Genomic DNA, 19153 nt, shown 5'->3' with positions numbered 1-19153 from the left:
TTCAGGTGGTTTATACATCATACGCGGGAAAGGTATTGAGGATAGGATACTCGCTCAGCTATTCTGTTCTTTTGCTTTCGCTCTTCCTCTTTTGTTCTCAGTCGCAACCTATCATGAACCAATTGGAGGTCGACCACGATCTTTCGTGATACCTCCGGACTTATTGACTGCACAGGCTAGAAGCTAGGGCCGAGATCCTAAACGGAAAGCGGGTCAGCTGAGATGAGTACATCGCCAATCACAGAAACATTAAATGAACTTTGTGCACTGTCGTTATTATCAATGGTGCCATTGTGATCTGAGGTAGATAGGTAGAGGTAGACATACATGGGTATAGGTAGAGGTAGACATGCAGAGGTAGATTCAACAGATTTACCAACCTTCTGATGTTACTGATGGTCTACTAATCGTCTGAAGGAGAGAGTGATTGCATGGTATCAGGAGTAGTGTATCGTATCACGGGCAGGTTGTGCGGTGACGATTATATAGGGGAAACGGGCATCCACTGTGTATTAGGGTCAAGGAGCACCTAGATGGACTCGCAAAATCTAAAATCTTCACCCCACTCGGAGCACACCGTAGAATATGTATCCAATCTCCGAAGTAGAGGTAGAAGGTAGTATATTATCCTACGAGTCCGAGATCACAGCACGCAGAACAATAGAGGCATTTAGGATAACTACCAAAAGTCCAAACATGAACAAGAAGGATGAGTGCATTGCTATCACAAACGAGCTATCCCCATATCATGACCTGGGTTTTGATCTACGGGGCGAGCCGTGAGGTCCCTATATAAAACCCCTGCGATTTATAGTTGTGGTACGTGGTGGTCTGTTGCGTTACCAAGTTTAGCTAGTGAGGTGAGCACTAGCCAATGTGTTGCTGTTTGAGTTTGCCTACCTTTTGGATGCTTTCTGTAAGGTGATGAGGTGCTTGAGAGGATAAATCACTAATGGCCTTGATTTTTCCAGGCTCTGAAGAAGGCGATAACGCCGAAACGTTAGCTGATGTTTAATAAAGAAGATCAATACCAATCTTGGCTACAGCTCAAGAAAATCACTGAAAACTACAGATCAAGTCAGTGTTTTTATCCTCCCACACAAGTCTGATACCAATTTGTCGACCCCGGAGGGATGAAACGCCTTGTTCGCATAGTGTAGCATTACATAAAATATTTTAAAATCAAGTTGTTCGAATATTCGAAGATGGGAGGACTTTGAATGCTAGCCACAAAATATGCAACACCCTTTGCTCAAAACATACACTACTCTCAACCCTCAACTTTGCTCAAAAACGATGGACAATGCAGCTAGATGACTAAGGTATATAGGTAGACCCGAGGTCTTAATCCTGCACCTTTCAAATGATTCTTATCATTGGAAAGGTTAGTAGTAAACTGCAGGCTAGGCATTCAATTTAGAAGAGCCAAATATGAAAGTCAGCGATTGACTGTTATTTGTCGTCCGCTTTCTTTATTTGTTTTATATGTGGTAACTGAGGTAACTATGTGGTCACCTAGCACCGACTTCGACCTCTTTTTTTACCAGTCTTTCAAGAGAAAATAGGTTTACTCTAGCTCGTTGTGAGCTTGGAATGCACTCCCGCCAGGACTGTGTGTTTTATTTGTCTAAATTAGAAATATCCTTTCTCCGGGTTAGAGGTCCGTAGTAGCCACATGGTCGATGGCTCGAAACTGTCCTAGTGCCATCCCTCTGAGGTCGATAAAATGGTACCATTCCCGTCTTGAATTAAAAACACTGACTTGATTATCCCTACAAATTATTCTATAGGCCAACACGCGTTCGAAAACCTCGACGATTACAAATTGCAGTAAAACGCGTTGGCGCATCCCAAGAGGTTCGAACGTGCAGTTGGGAAAAAACCCCCTCATAACGACTCTCTCCATAGAAGACCCTTCAGAAAACGACCCCTTCTTTCTCACTCTTTCTAGTATAGCCGCTCATATAGCAAGGAAAAGTTAATTATAATAAACAGAGTTAAGGAAATTATAAATAGGACGCTTAGTAAATAAATCAAATAATTCAGTATAGCAAATGTTAATAAATAGCGCTAAAATGGACATTAATATAAGGTGTCGCAAGTAAAATTAAAATATATAGTATTTACAAATATAGATGCGCCAGATAGCTCACTGTAAGGATTAGAAATATAAAAGAAATAAAGGAAATGTAAAGAAATATAAATCAGTATATATGTGCAAATATAAATTGAAAAGATGAGGAAGCTCTCAACGTGTATTCGACGACACAATTCTTGTTTTGATTACATGGATTGAATTTGAATGAAGTGATTACAAACGATCGATCACTGCAGGAACTATTATTTCTGCCAAATGGAAAAAAGTGGAAAAAACAGCTGGAAACGAAGGAGAACACGTTCTAAAACCATTTTCACATTATTTCCTACTATTTATAAACAACTTTACTCATCGACAATGGAAAGGAACGGTTGAGAGTCCCATCCCCGACGGAAATTCTCCATTTTTGAAAACTGGAAAAAAGCACTAATACCAGCGCAGATCACATTCTAAAAGTATTTTCATATTATTTTCTGCCTTCTACACATAATTTCAATCACTTACAGTGATTACAGACAATGAATAAATCGATCCTTGTCGGAATCTTGATTCTTGCAAAACCGAAAAAAAAATTACTGAGACGAACGTTTCACTGGCAGTTTTTCTGAAATTGTATTTGAAGCACTGTTCATTCACCGCACATATGTACTAATTAGAGGTCATTTTAGCTATTAGAACGAGGCCCTGATTAGAAATTACTGCTAAACTGGTCGGATTTTAGTAGCTTGAAATAAATATGAATAACGAACTACAGGGTAGGGTGTAGTGTAGCGGTTAGAGGCTACGCTTCCTGCACGATCGATCGGAGGTTCGAATCCGTCCTACTGCTCACCAAGACTTCCATCCCTCCGGGTCGCTAAATTGGTACCAGACTTGTCTGGGAGGATAAAAATACTGAATTGACACATCGGCTAGTCACCACAAGTCATTGTATAGGCCATTTACACGTTCGTGAAGTTCAAACGATTCTGAATTGAAGTGAACGTGGTGGCGCATCCCAAGCGGGTTCAGTTTATATCCATATATTATTCAGTTTGGTGAATGTTTTTCCCGGTGGCCACTATTGTCATGCATCTACAGACTCCCCATTCGTGAACGATTTTCATCATAATCATCGGAAATGAACGTTTCATGTTTTCGTTTTGTGGTCAACTCCGCTCTCATCGCCCATGAAGTCAAGCTCCGAATCTACTAATCCATCATTCGCTCCATCATGACGCACAGGTTGCAGACCCGCTCCTGTCCGTTGTTCGTCGAAGGAAAAGCTGATCAGAGGTATGGGCTGTACGTCTACGATGACGAAGCTCGTCGAGAGCTTTAATAACGACGCGTGGGAAACGTAAACATCTCCCTCCCGAAGTAATTACGGAAAACCGTCCTGTCTTCTTCGAACAATTCTTGTGAGACCATCAGGTAGCCTTGCGAAAGGTGCTCTAACAAAGGATAAACAGTGACTCCTTGAAGGCGGAAATCCTACATAAAGTTATGGAAACAGAGAAAGCAGATCTGAGAGCTTTCATGTTGGTAGACAGTTCAGGCAAGGTCTCACATCTGGGAGAGTACGGAATCACGGCAAATGGGTTGGTTTTGTGGGAAGTGACTCTTGCTAACGATCTAACGATTGAACGGAATTCGATCTGCTTTGCTTGATGACCACATTTTGGCGAAAATGCAGACCGCGACTTTGGTTCGTAATACTTGCAAGATTTGTTGCCGAAGCCAGGTTGTATACACATTTCTATATGTCACTATATGTCACTCTAGGGGCCACGCATTCGAGTCTGACTGCTACATGCTCGCGCTGACTCTGCTTGTACTAAAACAAAAAACATGTAGCAGAAACTAACTAGCCTTTCAAAGAACCATAACACCTACAGAGACCAAAGTTTGCAGTTAAGGGTTTTTCTTGGTCTTAGATTTCCCGCAACACCTCAAAATCTGTATGACTTCAGATAAAGTCCAGTAACACAGCTACTAGTTTATAAAGTCAAATTCGGTTTGAAGTACGTTGTAGAAGAAAATTTCCGCTATCATAATTCATTTTTACTTTTTTTCAGATAGTTGTGGTTCTCTCAAAAGCTAGTAAAGAAAAAGTTGAGAAAGAATGCCTAATTCCTCAACTTTTCTCAACTAGCTTCCAAAAAACCAGAGGGTCCTTGAAAAAGATGTTTTATCCTTTTAAAGCGCATATCTTCCTATACTGAAAGCAACCACCTTTGTCTTCCTCCGCCTCTTCTGTAGTCCGTTATTAAAGGATAAAGGATATTAAAGGATAGAGTGTCTTGCGTTAATCAACCCGCTTGGGATGCGCCACCACGTTCACTTCAATTCAGAATCGTTTGAACTTCACGAACGTGTAAATGGCCTATACAATGACTTGTGGTGACTAGCCGATGTGTCAATTCAGTATTTTTATCCTCCCAGACAAGTCTGGTACCAATTTAGCGACCCGGAGGGATGGAAGTCTTGGTGAGCAGTAGGACGGATTCGAACCTCCGATCGATCGTGCAGGAAGCGTAGCCTCTAACCGCTACACTACACCCTACCCTGTAGTTCGTTATTCATATTTATTTCAAGCTACTAAAATCCGACCAGTTTAGCAGTAATTTCTAATCAGGGCCTCGTTCTAATAGCTAAAATGACCTCTAATTAGTACATATGTGCGGTGAATGAACAGTGCTTCAAATACAATTTCAGAAAAACTGCCAGTGAAACGTTCGTCTCAGTAATTTTTTTTTCGGTTTTGCAAGAATCAAGATTCCGACAAGGATCGATTTATTCATTGTCTGTAATCACTGTAAGTGATTGAAATTATGTGTAGAAGGCAGAAAATAATATGAAAATACTTTTAGAATGTGATCTGCGCTGGTATTAGTGCTTTTTTCCAGTTTTCAAAAATGGAGAATTTCCGTCGGGGATGGGACTCTCAACCGTTCCTTTCCATTGTCGATGAGTAAAGTTGTTTATAAATAGTAGGAAATAATGTGAAAATGGTTTTAGAACGTGTTCTCCTTCGTTTCCAGCTGTTTTTTCCACTTTTTTTCCATTTGGCAGAAATAATAGTTCCTGCAGTGATCGATCGTTTGTAATCACTTCATTCAAATTCAATCCATGTAATCAAAACAAGAATTGTGTCGTCGAATACACGTTGAGAGCTTCCTCATCTTTTCAATTTATATTTGCACATATATACTGATTTATATTTCTTTACATTTCCTTTATTTCTTTTATATTTCTAATCCTTACAGTGAGCTATCTGGCGCATCTATATTTGTAAATACTATATATTTTAATTTTACTTGCGACACCTTATATTAATGTCCATTTTAGCGCTATTTATTAACATTTGCTATACTGAATTATTTGATTTATTTACTAAGCGTCCTATTTATAATTTCCTTAACTCTGTTTATTATAATTAACTTTTCCTTGCTATATGAGCGGCTATACTAGAAAGAGTGAGAAAGAAGGGGTCGTTTTCTGAAGGGTCTTCTATGGAGAGAGTCGTTATGAGGGGGGTTTTTTCCCAACTGCACGTTCGAACCTCTTGGGATGCGCCAACGCGTTTTACTGCAATTTGTAATCGTCGAGGTTTTCGAACGCGTGTTGGCCTATAGAATAATTTGTAGGGATAATCAAGTCAGTGTTTTTAATTCAAGACGGGAATGGTACCATTTTATCGACCTCAGAGGGATGGCACTAGGACAGTTTCGAGCCATCGACCATGTGGCTACTACGGACCTCTAACCCGGAGAAAGGATATTTCTAATTTAGACAAATAAAACACACAGTCCTGGCGGGAGTGCATTCCAAGCTCACAACGAGCTAGAGTAAACCTATTTTCTCTTGAAAGACTGGTAAAAAAAGAGGTCGAAGTCGGTGCTAGGTGACCACATAGTTACCTCAGTTACCACATATAAAACAAATAAAGAAAGCGGACGACAAATAACAGTCAATCGCTGACTTTCATATTTGGCTCTTCTAAATTGAATGCCTAGCCTGCAGTTTACTACTAACCTTTCCAATGATAAGAATCATTTGAAAGGTGCAGGATTAAGACCTCGGGTCTACCTATATACCTTAGTCATCTAGCTGCATTGTCCATCGTTTTTGAGCAAAGTTGAGGGTTGAGAGTAGTGTATGTTTTGAGCAAAGGGTGTTGCATATTTTGTGGCTAGCATTCAAAGTCCTCCCATCTTCGAATATTCGAACAACTTGATTTTAAAATATTTTATGTAATGCTACACTATGCGAACAAGGCGTTTCATCCCTCCGGGGTCGACAAATTGGTATCAGACTTGTGTGGGAGGATAAAAACACTGACTTGATCTGTAGTTTTCAGTGATTTTCTTGAGCTGTAGCCAAGATTGGTATTGATCTTCTTTATTAAACATCAGCTAACGTTTCGGCGTTATCGCCTTCTTCAGAGCCTGGAAAAATCAAGGCCATTAGTGATTTATCCTCTCAAGCACCTCATCACCTTACAGAAAGCATCCAAAAGGTAGGCAAACTCAAACAGCAACACATTGGCTAGTGCTCACCTCACTAGCTAAACTTGGTAACGCAACAGACCACCACGTACCACAACTATAAATCGCAGGGGTTTTATATAGGGACCTCACGGCTCGCCCCGTAGATCAAAACCCAGGTCATGATATGGGGATAGCTCGTTTGTGATAGCAATGCACTCATCCTTCTTGTTCATGTTTGGACTTTTGGTAGTTATCCTAAATGCCTCTATTGTTCTGCGTGCTGTGATCTCGGACTCGTAGGATAATATACTACCTTCTACCTCTACTTCGGAGATTGGATACATATTCTACGGTGTGCTCCGAGTGGGGTGAAGATTTTAGATTTTGCGAGTCCATCTAGGTGCTCCTTGACCCTAATACACAGTGGATGCCCGTTTCCCCTATATAATCGTCACCGCACAACCTGCCCGTGATACGATACACTACTCCTGATACCATGCAATCACTCTCTCCTTCAGACGATTAGTAGACCATCAGTAACATCAGAAGGTTGGTAAATCTGTTGAATCTACCTCTGTATGTCTACCTCTACCTATACCTGTGTATGTCTACACTGCAAGATCGATGGTTTGAAACCACGTTATGAAGTGTAAATCAGATATTTCATGATAAAATGGTGCCAGAGTTATTTGGAAGGATAAAAACACTAACGTGATTTTGTCATTGCACAGTCATTGCAAGTCGTTGTACAGGCCAACATACATTCGTAAAACTTCAGCGATTCCGAATTGCAGACAAAATGCTCATCCCAAGCGGATTGATATGCAGGAGACCTTATCTTTTTTATCCTTTAATATATACAGTTTTCCAAAGCAAATGACCAGAGTAACCTCCTTTAAGAGATTAAATGTTGAAAATAAGGTCATGAAATTCCTTTTTAACACCATTTTTCCGTTTCAGTCTTAGTATGGAGCCCTAGTGAAGACTTCTAGGACAACTCATTAAGTAAATCATTCTTCTGCTTCTCTCTCTCCAATTTTAGAAAGTCGTTTGCTAAAAGAGCAAAGTGCTCACCATTACCTGACTCGATCCAATCTTTATCCAACATCATATCTCAGTCCACAAGTGGATTGCTTTTTGTTACACAAAAAGAACTGCGTTAAACTCATGTGAAATCGACTTAATTCCTTTTTCCGTTTCCATCTTGATTTTAACAGTAATAAGCGTGCTAAGCTAAGCTGGATACGAAAATATGAATACGAGCTCCTTTTAAAAGTGGTGTCGAACGGCATGCGTGTGATAGTTCATTAAATTCTGGCCATAGCTATGGCGTGTTATAAATAATGAAGTTTTGATCGAGCATGACTAATATTCAGTCAAACACCGGGCTTTTAATGCGATACTTATAGGAAAGGGTGACGAAAAATTGTAGGTAGATCGAGCTGAATGGTGCCACAAGAAAAGTTAGAGCTGCTGCAGATAATGACATGTTTATTATTTATGGAAAACTGGAATAATGCACAAGCGTATATACTATGAATTGACGCAGGTAAGAGCTCAAAAATACAATGTTCCACAAGGCTACGCAAACGAATTTAGAAAGACTGTTGAAGACAATTCCTTCTCTTGAAGATCACATCGCTCAACAATGTTAGCAAAAAAAAAAGAATAAACCTTTTTCAATTATTGGCTATGTGAAGGTATAACATATATAACAATTGGTACATTAAGCAACACTGAAAGAACATCATGGCAACGAGATCACAAGGAGTTCTGCAATAGGCTATAGTAGGAGTGAAAGGAATAACATAAGCCACGATATTGCTATTTCGAACCTTCTGCTACCACCTCTTTATTTACATCTTCTTAATGCAACAATATATGGAGGTATACAGCCTAACCACAGGAATCATTTCTTCAATTAACTTTATACTCTAAATGACCTTCCGTTCCGCGATGAAGAGATGTTTTTGTTACACTAAAAAAGGACCAAAATAGTTTGTGAAATACAACGAGTAAGTCGAAACTACGAAGAAGACTCCCTCATCACAGAAAAAGAGGAAGTTCGTTATACCATGACATAAAGCACTAAGTTGCCCGCCTAATCCAAGACAATTAGAGAACATTGACTGATGGAATCTCCTTTTCAAATCTCACGAACATCTTTAGTGCATGGATGATGGTCTCCGGTACAATTGCTTCTACCGTTCTTTTGCATTTTCGCAGGAAATCTACAACTTAGAATTCACGAAGAGCGACGACAGCTTGCGTGGGGTTACAGATCGGAATCTTGGATTAGTTTTTCTATCAAGAGATACTGAAAACAATCGCAGCTATGAAGCGCAAACATGTGTTGAAAGCAGTTGGGTATTCAAATTCCTGGCGAAGTGTCCGTGATCGGGTTCTAATTCGAATCCCGTTCCAACGAAGTCAAGTTGTGAACCTACTTGCCCGCTATTCGTGGAACATGTGTCGATCGAATGTATCCCCCGTGTCATTAGTTGATGCTGTGGAACGAAATATCAGAGAGCTGAAGGACGGATTCAACGGCGTCCCCGTCGATTTGGTGTACTGACGCCAGCAAGCACTGGGTAATGCACGGTTGGAGCGACGGCGCAAAAATCGGGTTCAGCGCAATTATTGATGCAGCTATGCCGGACAATAATTCCAAGCTCATTCATGCAGTCGTTACAAGCAGTTTCATAGCCGTGGTAACTGCGTATTTTGCGCTTCATCACTATGTAATCTTCCGCATTTCTATTCCCCTGCACATTTGCTTTAGGAGGCTCGCTACTTCTTGGTAAAAACATGCGATGATGTTCAGAATCTCAACGCAAACTCTACGAAAATAGAAGAATTAGGTGCGAAAGTTTGTTGCAGTTTTGGATTACGTACCTTTTCTCACAGCAACATAAAAAAAACCGCAGCACCACAAGCTTTGTAGTTTTAAAAATTGCACATGCACACGCGTAACGAAGTAGTAAATATAATCCACATAGAAGAATTACCAAAGAAACGAAAAAACTCTGTATACAAATGCTGAAAAAAACGGAAATATTTAAGAAGAAGGCAAAGATCTAATCTAATGCTGAGATTAAACGTTTGAATAACGTTCACGTTTGATTCCTTTTTGTTGTGTTTACCCCAAGCTCCTAAACACAATCACAACAAAATTTTAAGATGTAATTGTTATTTTAGATGTTTTATATAGGTAAAACTTGTGAAAGAAAGGTAGGCACAGAAGATAATGGCTAGAAAGGAATCTTTGTGAAAGGATATAAGGGAATCTTTGTTTGTAAAATTAGAGACGAACATGCTCATAAGACTCTCCCTAACATATAACTAAAAGTAAAACGTTTCATATATCTTACTATAATTCTAGAGTGTAATTCAGTGATAGGCTGCTGTCTGCCAGGTGGGTGGCACTTGTTCGTTCACCGCATGGAACATACTTGATTTGTGTGAAGTATTTTCGTGACTCGCAGACAAACAAACACACAAACACACGGACTAAGCGCTTTGTTATATAGCATGATTTTGATGTATGTTTAAAAAAAACACTGTCACGTTCTCACAGCTCCTATTGCAAAAGGAAGTCAGTATCAATAGTATCGATAATTGCAGGCAATTGCAATTGGAAGCACTTTGCACGACGTGCCAACATCCGCAATCTCCGTAATTTTCGTAGCATTCCTCAAAAAGGAAAATTTGCAAAAGCGCAAAAAATAGATGGAATTGATGGTTGCTCGAAGATATTGTTTGATAGGAATGTACGTACTGCCGTGATCAGCAGCATCTCCAAAGTCGATGACCTCTAAAAATGGAGCTTCGTTCAATTCTATACAAAGCAAATGGAAAAACTTGAAACAGCTGTCGTGCCCGCCACGACTTTCCCAGCCAGCCGGCACCCTTTCTCACACGGCGAGCGGGAAACATTGCCATTGGCAATGTATTACGGTAACGCTCCCACGCCGGCCGCAGTATATAAGGGCTGGCTCCGAGCACTCTGGGTTCCAGTTCCTTTTTCATCTTTCTTGTGGTGTCGTAATTCCGTGCTCGTGTTCGTGCCTTTCGATCGATTGCTGCATCACAACTGCATGCCCGCACTACACCATCTAACCCTGGCGGGCTGATCCTGGGCCCGAACCGCAACCACAAACCATCTATCACCGAGGACCACAACCAGTGAGCCTATGACAGGCCCCTATATTCTTCCGCCGTTTATGTCGTGTATTTATGCATTGCCGTGTAGTGTCGTTATAAGGAATAAACCACTTGTGTATAACCACTCTCACCGCATTATAACCGCAAGGGAATACGTTGGGGGGGGGGATCAGGGGGCAGCCCCGAGGTCCTTTAAGGGGAATCGGGGCGGGGGATGGGACCCTGGGCATGAGCGCGCAGGGTTTGGAGGGGCTAGGCTGCCAACCGGTGGCTAGCCCAGCACAGGCCCCTCCGGATCCGGGCACTCGGCCCCGGGTCCTACCCGCCGCTCCTCCTCGTAGCGGATCCGGGGCACGACAGTGGTGCATGGGCGAACCGAGCCCGTTGTCGTGCGCTGGGCGATCCTGAGGGTTCTCACTGCCCTACGCTTACCCATGTCGTGCCGGGTGCCCATCAGCATTGGATTGGCACCGCACTCGAGCATGGGGGATAGCTTTGTGGGTGCAAGAATTCATGTGAGGGTCACGATTGGGGTTATTGCATTCCACATGTAGAGGACTGAACCAGGATTACCCTAGGGGTATAATCTCCATAGCGGTAGTTGCACTGGCACTCCTGCCGGCACACATTTTGGGATGTGGGCTCATTAAGCGCCTTGCGCTTAGTGCAGCTTGTTCCTTTCAGTTGTCGCAGATTCCCCGCCTCTGTGCTGTCCATGCTCCCACGTCCCAGCCATACCATTTTTACTACTTTGTTCGCGTACGAAAACAAAACAAAACGCTTTGCACACTTCACATTAACCCAGACAGCCTAACCATTAATCGCCACGTTACGCCAGATATCCTGTTGGGTATCGACTACTTCTGAGAGGTCCTGAAAAAGGACCCACCAAAGCAGTTATCCTCAGGGTTAATGCTCGTTAACACGCGATTTAGACCAGTAGTCTCGGGATCAACCTTTTTTCGTTGATTTACTGAGACTATCCAAAAATCATGTAACCACATCACCATCCTCATCGCATCGACATCACTCGCCTCTGGGACCTCGACCGTTTAGGCATAACGGAGGATCCCGATCCATCTGTCGACAAGAAGGAGGACACTCGGATCTTGAAACGTTTTCAGGATACCGCCCAGGTGATTGACAGCTATTTGCGCGTCCAATTTCACTGGAAGTCATCGCACCCTCGCCTTGCCGACAACAAAATGTCAGCCCTTAAGCGTCTTTAGAGCCAATACCGCTCCTTCCAAACCAAACCATCCCTCTGGAAAGCATATACCTCAACTTTTACTAACTATATGAAGCAGGGCATAATAGAGGAGGTCGACAAGCACCAGTTCGACGACCACAGATTCTATTATATCCCGCATTAGGCAGTCATAAAGGAAACATCCGCCACCACCAAATTAAGAGCCGTGTTCGATGCGTCCTCTCATCATAGAGGCGCACCGAGAATAAACGACTGTCTCCACTCTGGTCCCGCAATCCTTCCAGATATGGTAGGATTGCGGGACCCTCTTCCGCAGCCGCTTAACACCAAACCTTATTGCCGACGTAGAGAAGACTTTCCTTCAGATTCGTTTACAACGTAATCAACGGGATGCCACTCGTTTCCTTTGGCTTCAAAACCCTAGCCTACCACCAACTCCGGATAATCTTCGGATCTTCCGGTTTACACGTGTACCATTTGGAATAACCGCGTCAACTTCCCTTTTAACCGCATCCATCCTGTATTACCTTCATCTTAAACCATCGAAGCCACTCCATAAAGAGATCGAGCACAACATCTACGTCGACAATGTCCTTCTTAGTGCCTCGTCTGAGCGACAAACCATTAAGAGGTACCACTCTTCCAAATCCCTATTCAATTCCATGCACATGAGCCTTAGAGAGTTCTTGTGTAACTCCACCACTGTTAACCAGCCCATCGACCCATCTGGCGGAGTCAGGAATCCATCATCTGTGAAGCTCCTTGGTATCCCCTAGGACTCACGCACCGATTTCCTTCTCATAACCCTTAAAACAGCATCCTTGAATATGTACTCTAAGCGCACAGCGCTCAGTGCATGTTCATCCACCTTTGATCCACTTGGTCTTCTTACACCATTTTTAGTGCCCTTCAAGGTATTCATTCAGGACATCTGGAAGAAAGAATACCAGTGGGACGCTCCGTTTGACCACGAAGACCATCAGCGATGGGACGAATTGGTCCAGCAACTCAAACATCCGTTGCCACCAATTCCACGTTTCATAGCTTCCACAAACCGCAATACCACGTATGAGCTCGCAGTCTTTGGAGACGCCTCACAACGTCTCTTTGCCTGCTGTGCTTACCCTATTTGCCACTCACCCTCAACCACTTCTTCACAACTAATCATGGCTAAGTTATTGTTAGCAACGGCTAAACTCCAGATGACTATGCCACGATTAGAGTTACTCGCATCCCTGATAAGTGTACGTCTAGCACGCTTCCTCCATCATCATCAACTCCATCTTAAAATTCGCGCTATCCTTCTTTTCTGACTCGAAGATAGTGCTCCATTGGATCCACTCATCTCGTCCACTCCACTCCACACGGTTCGTTCAGAATCGAGTGAACAAGATCCGCACCATCCTAACCAATTTTTATCAGGCAGACGTTCAGGCGAAGCTCTACTATGTGCAATCAGACTCGAATCCAGCTGATTGTGCAACTCGTGGACTATCGATGGCTGACGCTCTCAACCACATCTGGTGGCATGGACCATCCTTCCTCTGTTCCCCACTGTCGGACTGGCCTAAGGCCGATACGGACTTTCCTCTACCTCAGGATCTTTGCCCTGAGGCGGAGCACGAGTTTTAGGCCCTTAGCGTCCTTCCGACTCAACCATACGAATCACCACTCAGTTCCCGTGCCACTAGTAGTTACCTTAAGCTCATTCGTTCAACCGCGTATCTGCTTAAGAAGTTCATCAAAGCCCTCTTCTTAAAAACCCGCATCCGCAATTACGTCCTCAATCTAACCACCCTCAATCAGTTGTACTGTCCAAGGACGCTTCAGCCTTAGCGATCACCAATGCGGGAACTCTCCTTATTATGGAAAGTGAATCCACGTTGAAACGACTACCACTGAACAAGTACAACGCTCACCGCGCTGCAGATGGATTGATCCGATGTCCGAATCGACTAGACCATGCTCGGACTTCGTCTGAGTCATCTGCACCTATCCTTCTTATTCCGGAGCACCACTTTGTTCATCTTCTCGTTATGTACCATCACAAGACCGGGTTCTCTTCAGCCGTTCACGTCACAATCGCCGCTCTCCGCTTTTCATAGTTTATTTCATCTATCAAAACCACAATCACCAGAATCCTTCGGCTCTGTACAGTACGTAGAAGAGCCCAAGGGCACGCTTACCGCTATCTTGAGAGGCCTAGTCTCCCTCCGGAACGAGACAACCGCTCTAGACCGTTCCAGAAGGTTGGACTAGACTACTTAGGACCACTTTACTGTAGCGATCAGCTCCATTCTCAGGCCAAGATTTGGATCTGTCTATTCACCTGCATGGCAACCCGCGCTGTACATCTCGAGTTAGTCCACAATAACACCGCATTCGAGTTTTTACTCGAATTTCGCCGCTTCATTGCTCGCAGAGGTACTTCGGACCTCATCATCAGCGACAATGCCACCACTTTCCGCTCAGCCAACGACTCCCTACAAAGTGCCATCTATAACCGCAAAGCCGTACAAAAGATATCCGCTCAACTCGCTAATCGCAAGATCGAATGGGGGTTCATTACTCCTCTTTCCCCATGGAAAGGAGGATTTTATGAACGTCTAGTCAGTCTCTTTAAATCCGCATCCAAGAAAGCCATCAAACATACTCTATTACCACTTTTACAATTTCAGACCTTGGTTGCAGAAATTGAAGCAGTGCTCAATTCCAGACCACTTTTATCCACCAGCGATACATCATCCTAACCACACGTCCTCCGACCTATAGATTTCGTCTCAACTGCAAGTGGAACTCCAGTTACTATCTCCAAACCGCAATTCTCTCTATATCCCTTCAAACCGCCTTTCGGAATGGTACAAGGAGACACTCGCTGTATTGAACAACTTTTGGGACATCTGGTACAAGGACTACTTATCCGCAATATCCGCACGTCACCAACACCGCATCCACCAAGGAAGGTCAAGTCCACTCATTCCTTCGGTAGGAGACATTCTCATTGCCGACAAGAATGTTCCACGTGGGCAATGGCCTTTAGCCATCATAACCACTATCCACCGCAGCAAAACCAACATACTCAGATCAGCATTGCAAATGGTCATGAGTTGCAGAGATCGATCAATCAACTACATCCATTGGAGATTTCTGCAAAGGAAGACCTACGACCGAAGAAGAGCCGCCAACAACTGCAACCTACACGGATCCAACCACCACGAGCAGCTAAACGGGTACGATTTGCACTTGGTACGAAGCAAGCGTGAGTATTTACTTGCTTTTAGTATTTTGTGCTTTTTGTTTTCTCGTTTGATGCTTTTTACCTCTTTAGTTTGATGTCTTATTTGCTCTTGGTGCTCTTTTCCATTTATATTTCACTTGATTCCACTTTGCATACCATTTTTATTATTTCTGGTTATTGTTCTGCTTTACCATTTAATTCTACGTTTTGCCACTTATTTCCACGTTTACCACTTAATTACCACTTTATTCCATCATTTTCCGCTTTATCCGCACCCTGCCACATCCTTCCGCACCCTACCGCATCCTTCCGCAGCTTGCCACATTGTACCGCATCGATCCGCATCCTATTCCGCACGCCCATGCCATTTCGTTGACCGTACAGCCATTTCTTATTTGTCCTTAAGTTTTTGCGCTCCAATCCACTTTCCCCGTCTAGGACCAGTATTACTGTAGTTAGCGTACCTTGTAGGTTATGAAATCCACCTCACTTTTGTCGCGTCATCTTCGCAGCCGCACGTAGGTCCTTTTTACCCTTTTCTTTGCTTTTTTTAATTCGTTTTTGTCGTACTCGTGTTCACCATCCTCTCTACCTCTTAACCATCTATCCTAGCACCTTTACCACTCTTTTTTGCAGATATTTTGTTTAGTTTTTTTAGTTTTTCATGCTCTCATCTCCTTTTGTTACATTTTTTGCACATTACATTTTTACTTCTTATTATTAGCATTTAGTCGTTTTTATTTATTACCTTTTTACATCATAATGTGTGTTTGTACTTGTTTTCTTTAGTAGAACACCTGTTATTCCCTTTTTGTAGTTTAACATTGATTTTTTTGAAGACTTCATTTATTTCGTAACAACTCTATTGTTATTTCGTAATAGTTGCTCCACCTATTCTAGTTCTTACTTACTCATCCCTTTGCTCCCTAAGTTATTGTTTTAGGTTCACCTTTTTATCTTCCTTTTTAATTGCCCCTTGTTTGCTTGTTAGTTATAGAGTGCCACGCAGTTCTTGAGCCGTGACCTGGTATTCAGACGGGTCAACTCAGGTTAACTACGTGGTACTGAGCCATCTTCGCCATTCATAGGTGCTACCGTTTATCCCTTTACCCTTATTTATGCTATTCATCCTTACCCTCTTTCGTCACACTAGTACGACTCATTCATACCACTTTAGCATGTTTGCAGGATTCTCCTAGGTCTGACCAATCTAGTGTCTTGCTTACTCATTGCTCATTTATTAGCTATTTATGGATAGACAGCAATCCTCTACTAAACCACCTGCGCAACAAGGAGCACAGGTAAGGTTCTAGTTGGAATTCAGTTTCTTCTGTACAGTTTCCCATTTCTTGTTTACCATCTATTTATGCTTCCCCGCTTAGCCACTATTGATGCTCATTCACCCCTTTTATCTTGTGTCGAATGCGTGGCCGGTGCTGATCCATACTCGTCACCACACTCGGAACCGTAGCCCACTTAATGGAAGCACACGATCTTTACCCTGACGAGCATCCAACCACCACTATCCCTCCATAACACACCAAACATAGCCACTACCAAGCCAAGTACTCGAGAATTCAAGGGTCATCCGCATCATCCAACTAATGACCACTTTACCACATACTACACCATCTCACCGTACCACAATTACGTACCATCTTACCAGCACATACTTATACCACGGTACATCATTATACCACAAACCACATATACCACCTTACCATCTGTAGTCGACCACTGCATGGCAACGTTCACGACAATGCTTAATCATCTTTACCACCACAATTACCACTACCATAGTTGTACGACCCACTCTTGTGAGGGACTTTACCATCTGTAGTCGACCACTACCAATTAATAACCCCCTCGTTTGCTTGACGGCATCTTTCGACATGGGATTTCAACCCCCCTCAGAAAAACCACAGTGAGGAACGCTAAATTCTTCCTCACAACCTCGCCGTGGCCGTTCTAGGAAAATTCATCGATCTCTTTATATTCCAGGTACTAGTTGGGTCCCATCGTCAACCATCCATGCCTAACCACTGCCATGTGGAGCCGCTGCCCATGTCGAGCCGCTGAACTCCTGTGTCAAACCGCCGTCATGTCGAGCCTCTGCTGTCATGCCATACCATTAGAACCCAGGTCGAGCCGCTGTTGTTTATGTCGAGCCGCTGCATGTTGCCGTCTCTTCCTACTCAACATCGTCCACATGGTCAACCACCTATGTCAAGCAAGCCAGTACAACGTCATACCATGCGTCGTCTACATCATCATCAGGGAAGACCTTTGCTTACGGGCATACACCTGCTGTCCTGTAGGGTAGTCTTAGGTAAGTGTGGGCGGCAGCTAGAGTAATCCACAGGTTGTGTATGTTTCACTCGTAGATGACGGGTTCTCGGCTACCATTTGGCCCTTTGGGGTCCCATTTGTGGCCAGTACCTCCATCTTCGCCCTAGCGGTTTTTTTCGGCCGCCCTCAGTGTCGTGCCCGGCACGACTTCCCCAGCCAGCCGGCACCCTTTCTCACGCGGCGCGCGGGAAACATTGCCATTGGCAATGTATTACGGTAACGCTCCCACGCCGGCCGCAGTATATAAGGGCTGGATACGAGCACTAGGGGTTCCAGTTCCTTTTTCATCTTTCTTGTGGTGTCGTCTTTCCGTGCTCGTGTTCGTGCCTTTCGATCGATTGCTGCACCACAACCGCATGCCCGCACTACACCATCTAACCCTGGCGGGCTGATCCTGGGCCCGAACCGCAACCACAAACCATCTATCGCCGGGGACCACAACCACTGAGCCTATGACAGACCCCTATATTCTTCCGCCGTTTATGTCGTGTATTTATGCATTGCGGTGTAGTGTCGTTATAAGGATAAACTGGGGAACGGTCAAGAGGTACCCGTATGATGTGCCGCCACATATCCAGGAGGCTAATGAGTGTCGTTAATTGCACCGCGCGTCTCCTGATACCGTCATGATCGCTACAGCAGCCTGCTTGCTGCTGTTGTGCTACGTCTTCAAGACGCCCCGCCCACGCCACCCTTTCCCCCCACTTCGCTGCGTCTACCGCTCTTACGACGATTTTTCTTCGCCGTGCCTACAGCTCTTATGATGCGCTTTTAAAATCGAACGGAAAGGAAAGTACCTGGTGTTAGATGTTGTTCGAAGGTCTACATAAAGTGTGCTTGTAAGTTAATATAAAAGAAGGAAAGAATGAAATAGGTTTGTATAAGTGACATGCGATTTAGAAATGCGAGTGAAAATTAAATTATCCAGTTTCGAGTTGTTAGGTGGAAAACACTCATTCTTCTCTGGGAATGTAAGAGATGTTTCAAAAAAATGTCTCACTGATCGGTGTTATGCTATCCTCTTTACTTTTTTTGCGCTTTCTAAGAATTTCTTTTTGCTTATCTAGCTGGGAAAACTGGCATCCAACGATTAACGAGGCGCGAATAATGCCTCGCAGACAAACACTGTACCTAAAGGTATATCTCGAAGATACAAAGGTCTCTGTTTGCCACTAATACACCTAACCTGTCGTATTGATTTTATGCAGAGAATAGATAGAAATGAAGCGGTAAAACGCTGTTGAAAGAAGTTTGAAGAGCCACACAAAGTTCTATTATAGAAAACTGTATAAAACGTAAAAGCAAGTATTGAAATATTTGACATGCGCTCTGTATAAACATTATATCTAAGTAAAATTTTGAAGAGGTAAAATGTAGAAAGGAGTTTATAGTTTAAGTTAAGGAGTTTTAGTTATACAAAGTAATAAGCGCATAAAGTTGCTGTTATTATTGCTGCTACACTTGAAAGTTGAACACGAATTCGTTGAATGGCATCGTGACAAACACATACTTATGCACTGCTAGTTTATATAGAAGACTTAGGGCATGAAATGTGTTAAATTATGAGATGTGTGAGAATATATGCATGCTATTTTTTTCCCTGGAGCATCTTTTTGAGATAA

The 19153-nt window shown here is 43.1% G+C and overlaps 2 protein-coding genes across 3 annotated transcripts; both read left to right on the top strand.

Moving 5' to 3' along the window:
* Positions 1-9164: 9164 nt before the first annotated feature.
* Positions 9165-13576, top strand: RB195_024403 (uncharacterized protein; the record flags this gene model as incomplete). 2 transcript variants are annotated; one of them, XM_064212165.1, is made up of 5 exons in its annotated part: positions 9165-9281; positions 9353-9431; positions 11791-11870; positions 12871-13188; positions 13367-13576. In XM_064212165.1, 5 exons carry the CDS (start codon positions 9165-9167, stop codon positions 13574-13576), a joined length of 804 nt encoding a protein of 267 aa, XP_064068046.1. The 2 variants fall into 2 exon arrangements, with proteins under 2 accessions (XP_064068046.1, XP_064068047.1); XM_064212166.1 differs by lacking the exons at positions 9165-9281; positions 9353-9431; positions 11791-11870 and having other exon boundaries at positions 12772-13188.
* A 1223-nt stretch (positions 13577-14799) lies between these two features.
* RB195_024402 (uncharacterized protein) lies at positions 14800-15207 on the top strand (the record flags this gene model as incomplete). The annotated part of the gene is made up of 1 exon (XM_064212164.1): positions 14800-15207. One exon carries the CDS (start codon positions 14800-14802, stop codon positions 15205-15207), a length of 408 nt encoding a protein of 135 aa, XP_064068045.1.
* Between the last annotated feature and the right edge of the window lie 3946 nt (positions 15208-19153).

The sequence above is a fragment of the Necator americanus genome, chromosome X, assembly GCF_031761385.1.
Source record: "Necator americanus strain Aroian chromosome X, whole genome shotgun sequence".
NCBI classification, from domain to species: domain Eukaryota; kingdom Metazoa; phylum Nematoda; class Chromadorea; order Rhabditida; family Ancylostomatidae; genus Necator; species Necator americanus.
Note: the sequence above shows the minus strand (reverse complement) of the source record. Positions and strands in the feature narration are given on the sequence as shown.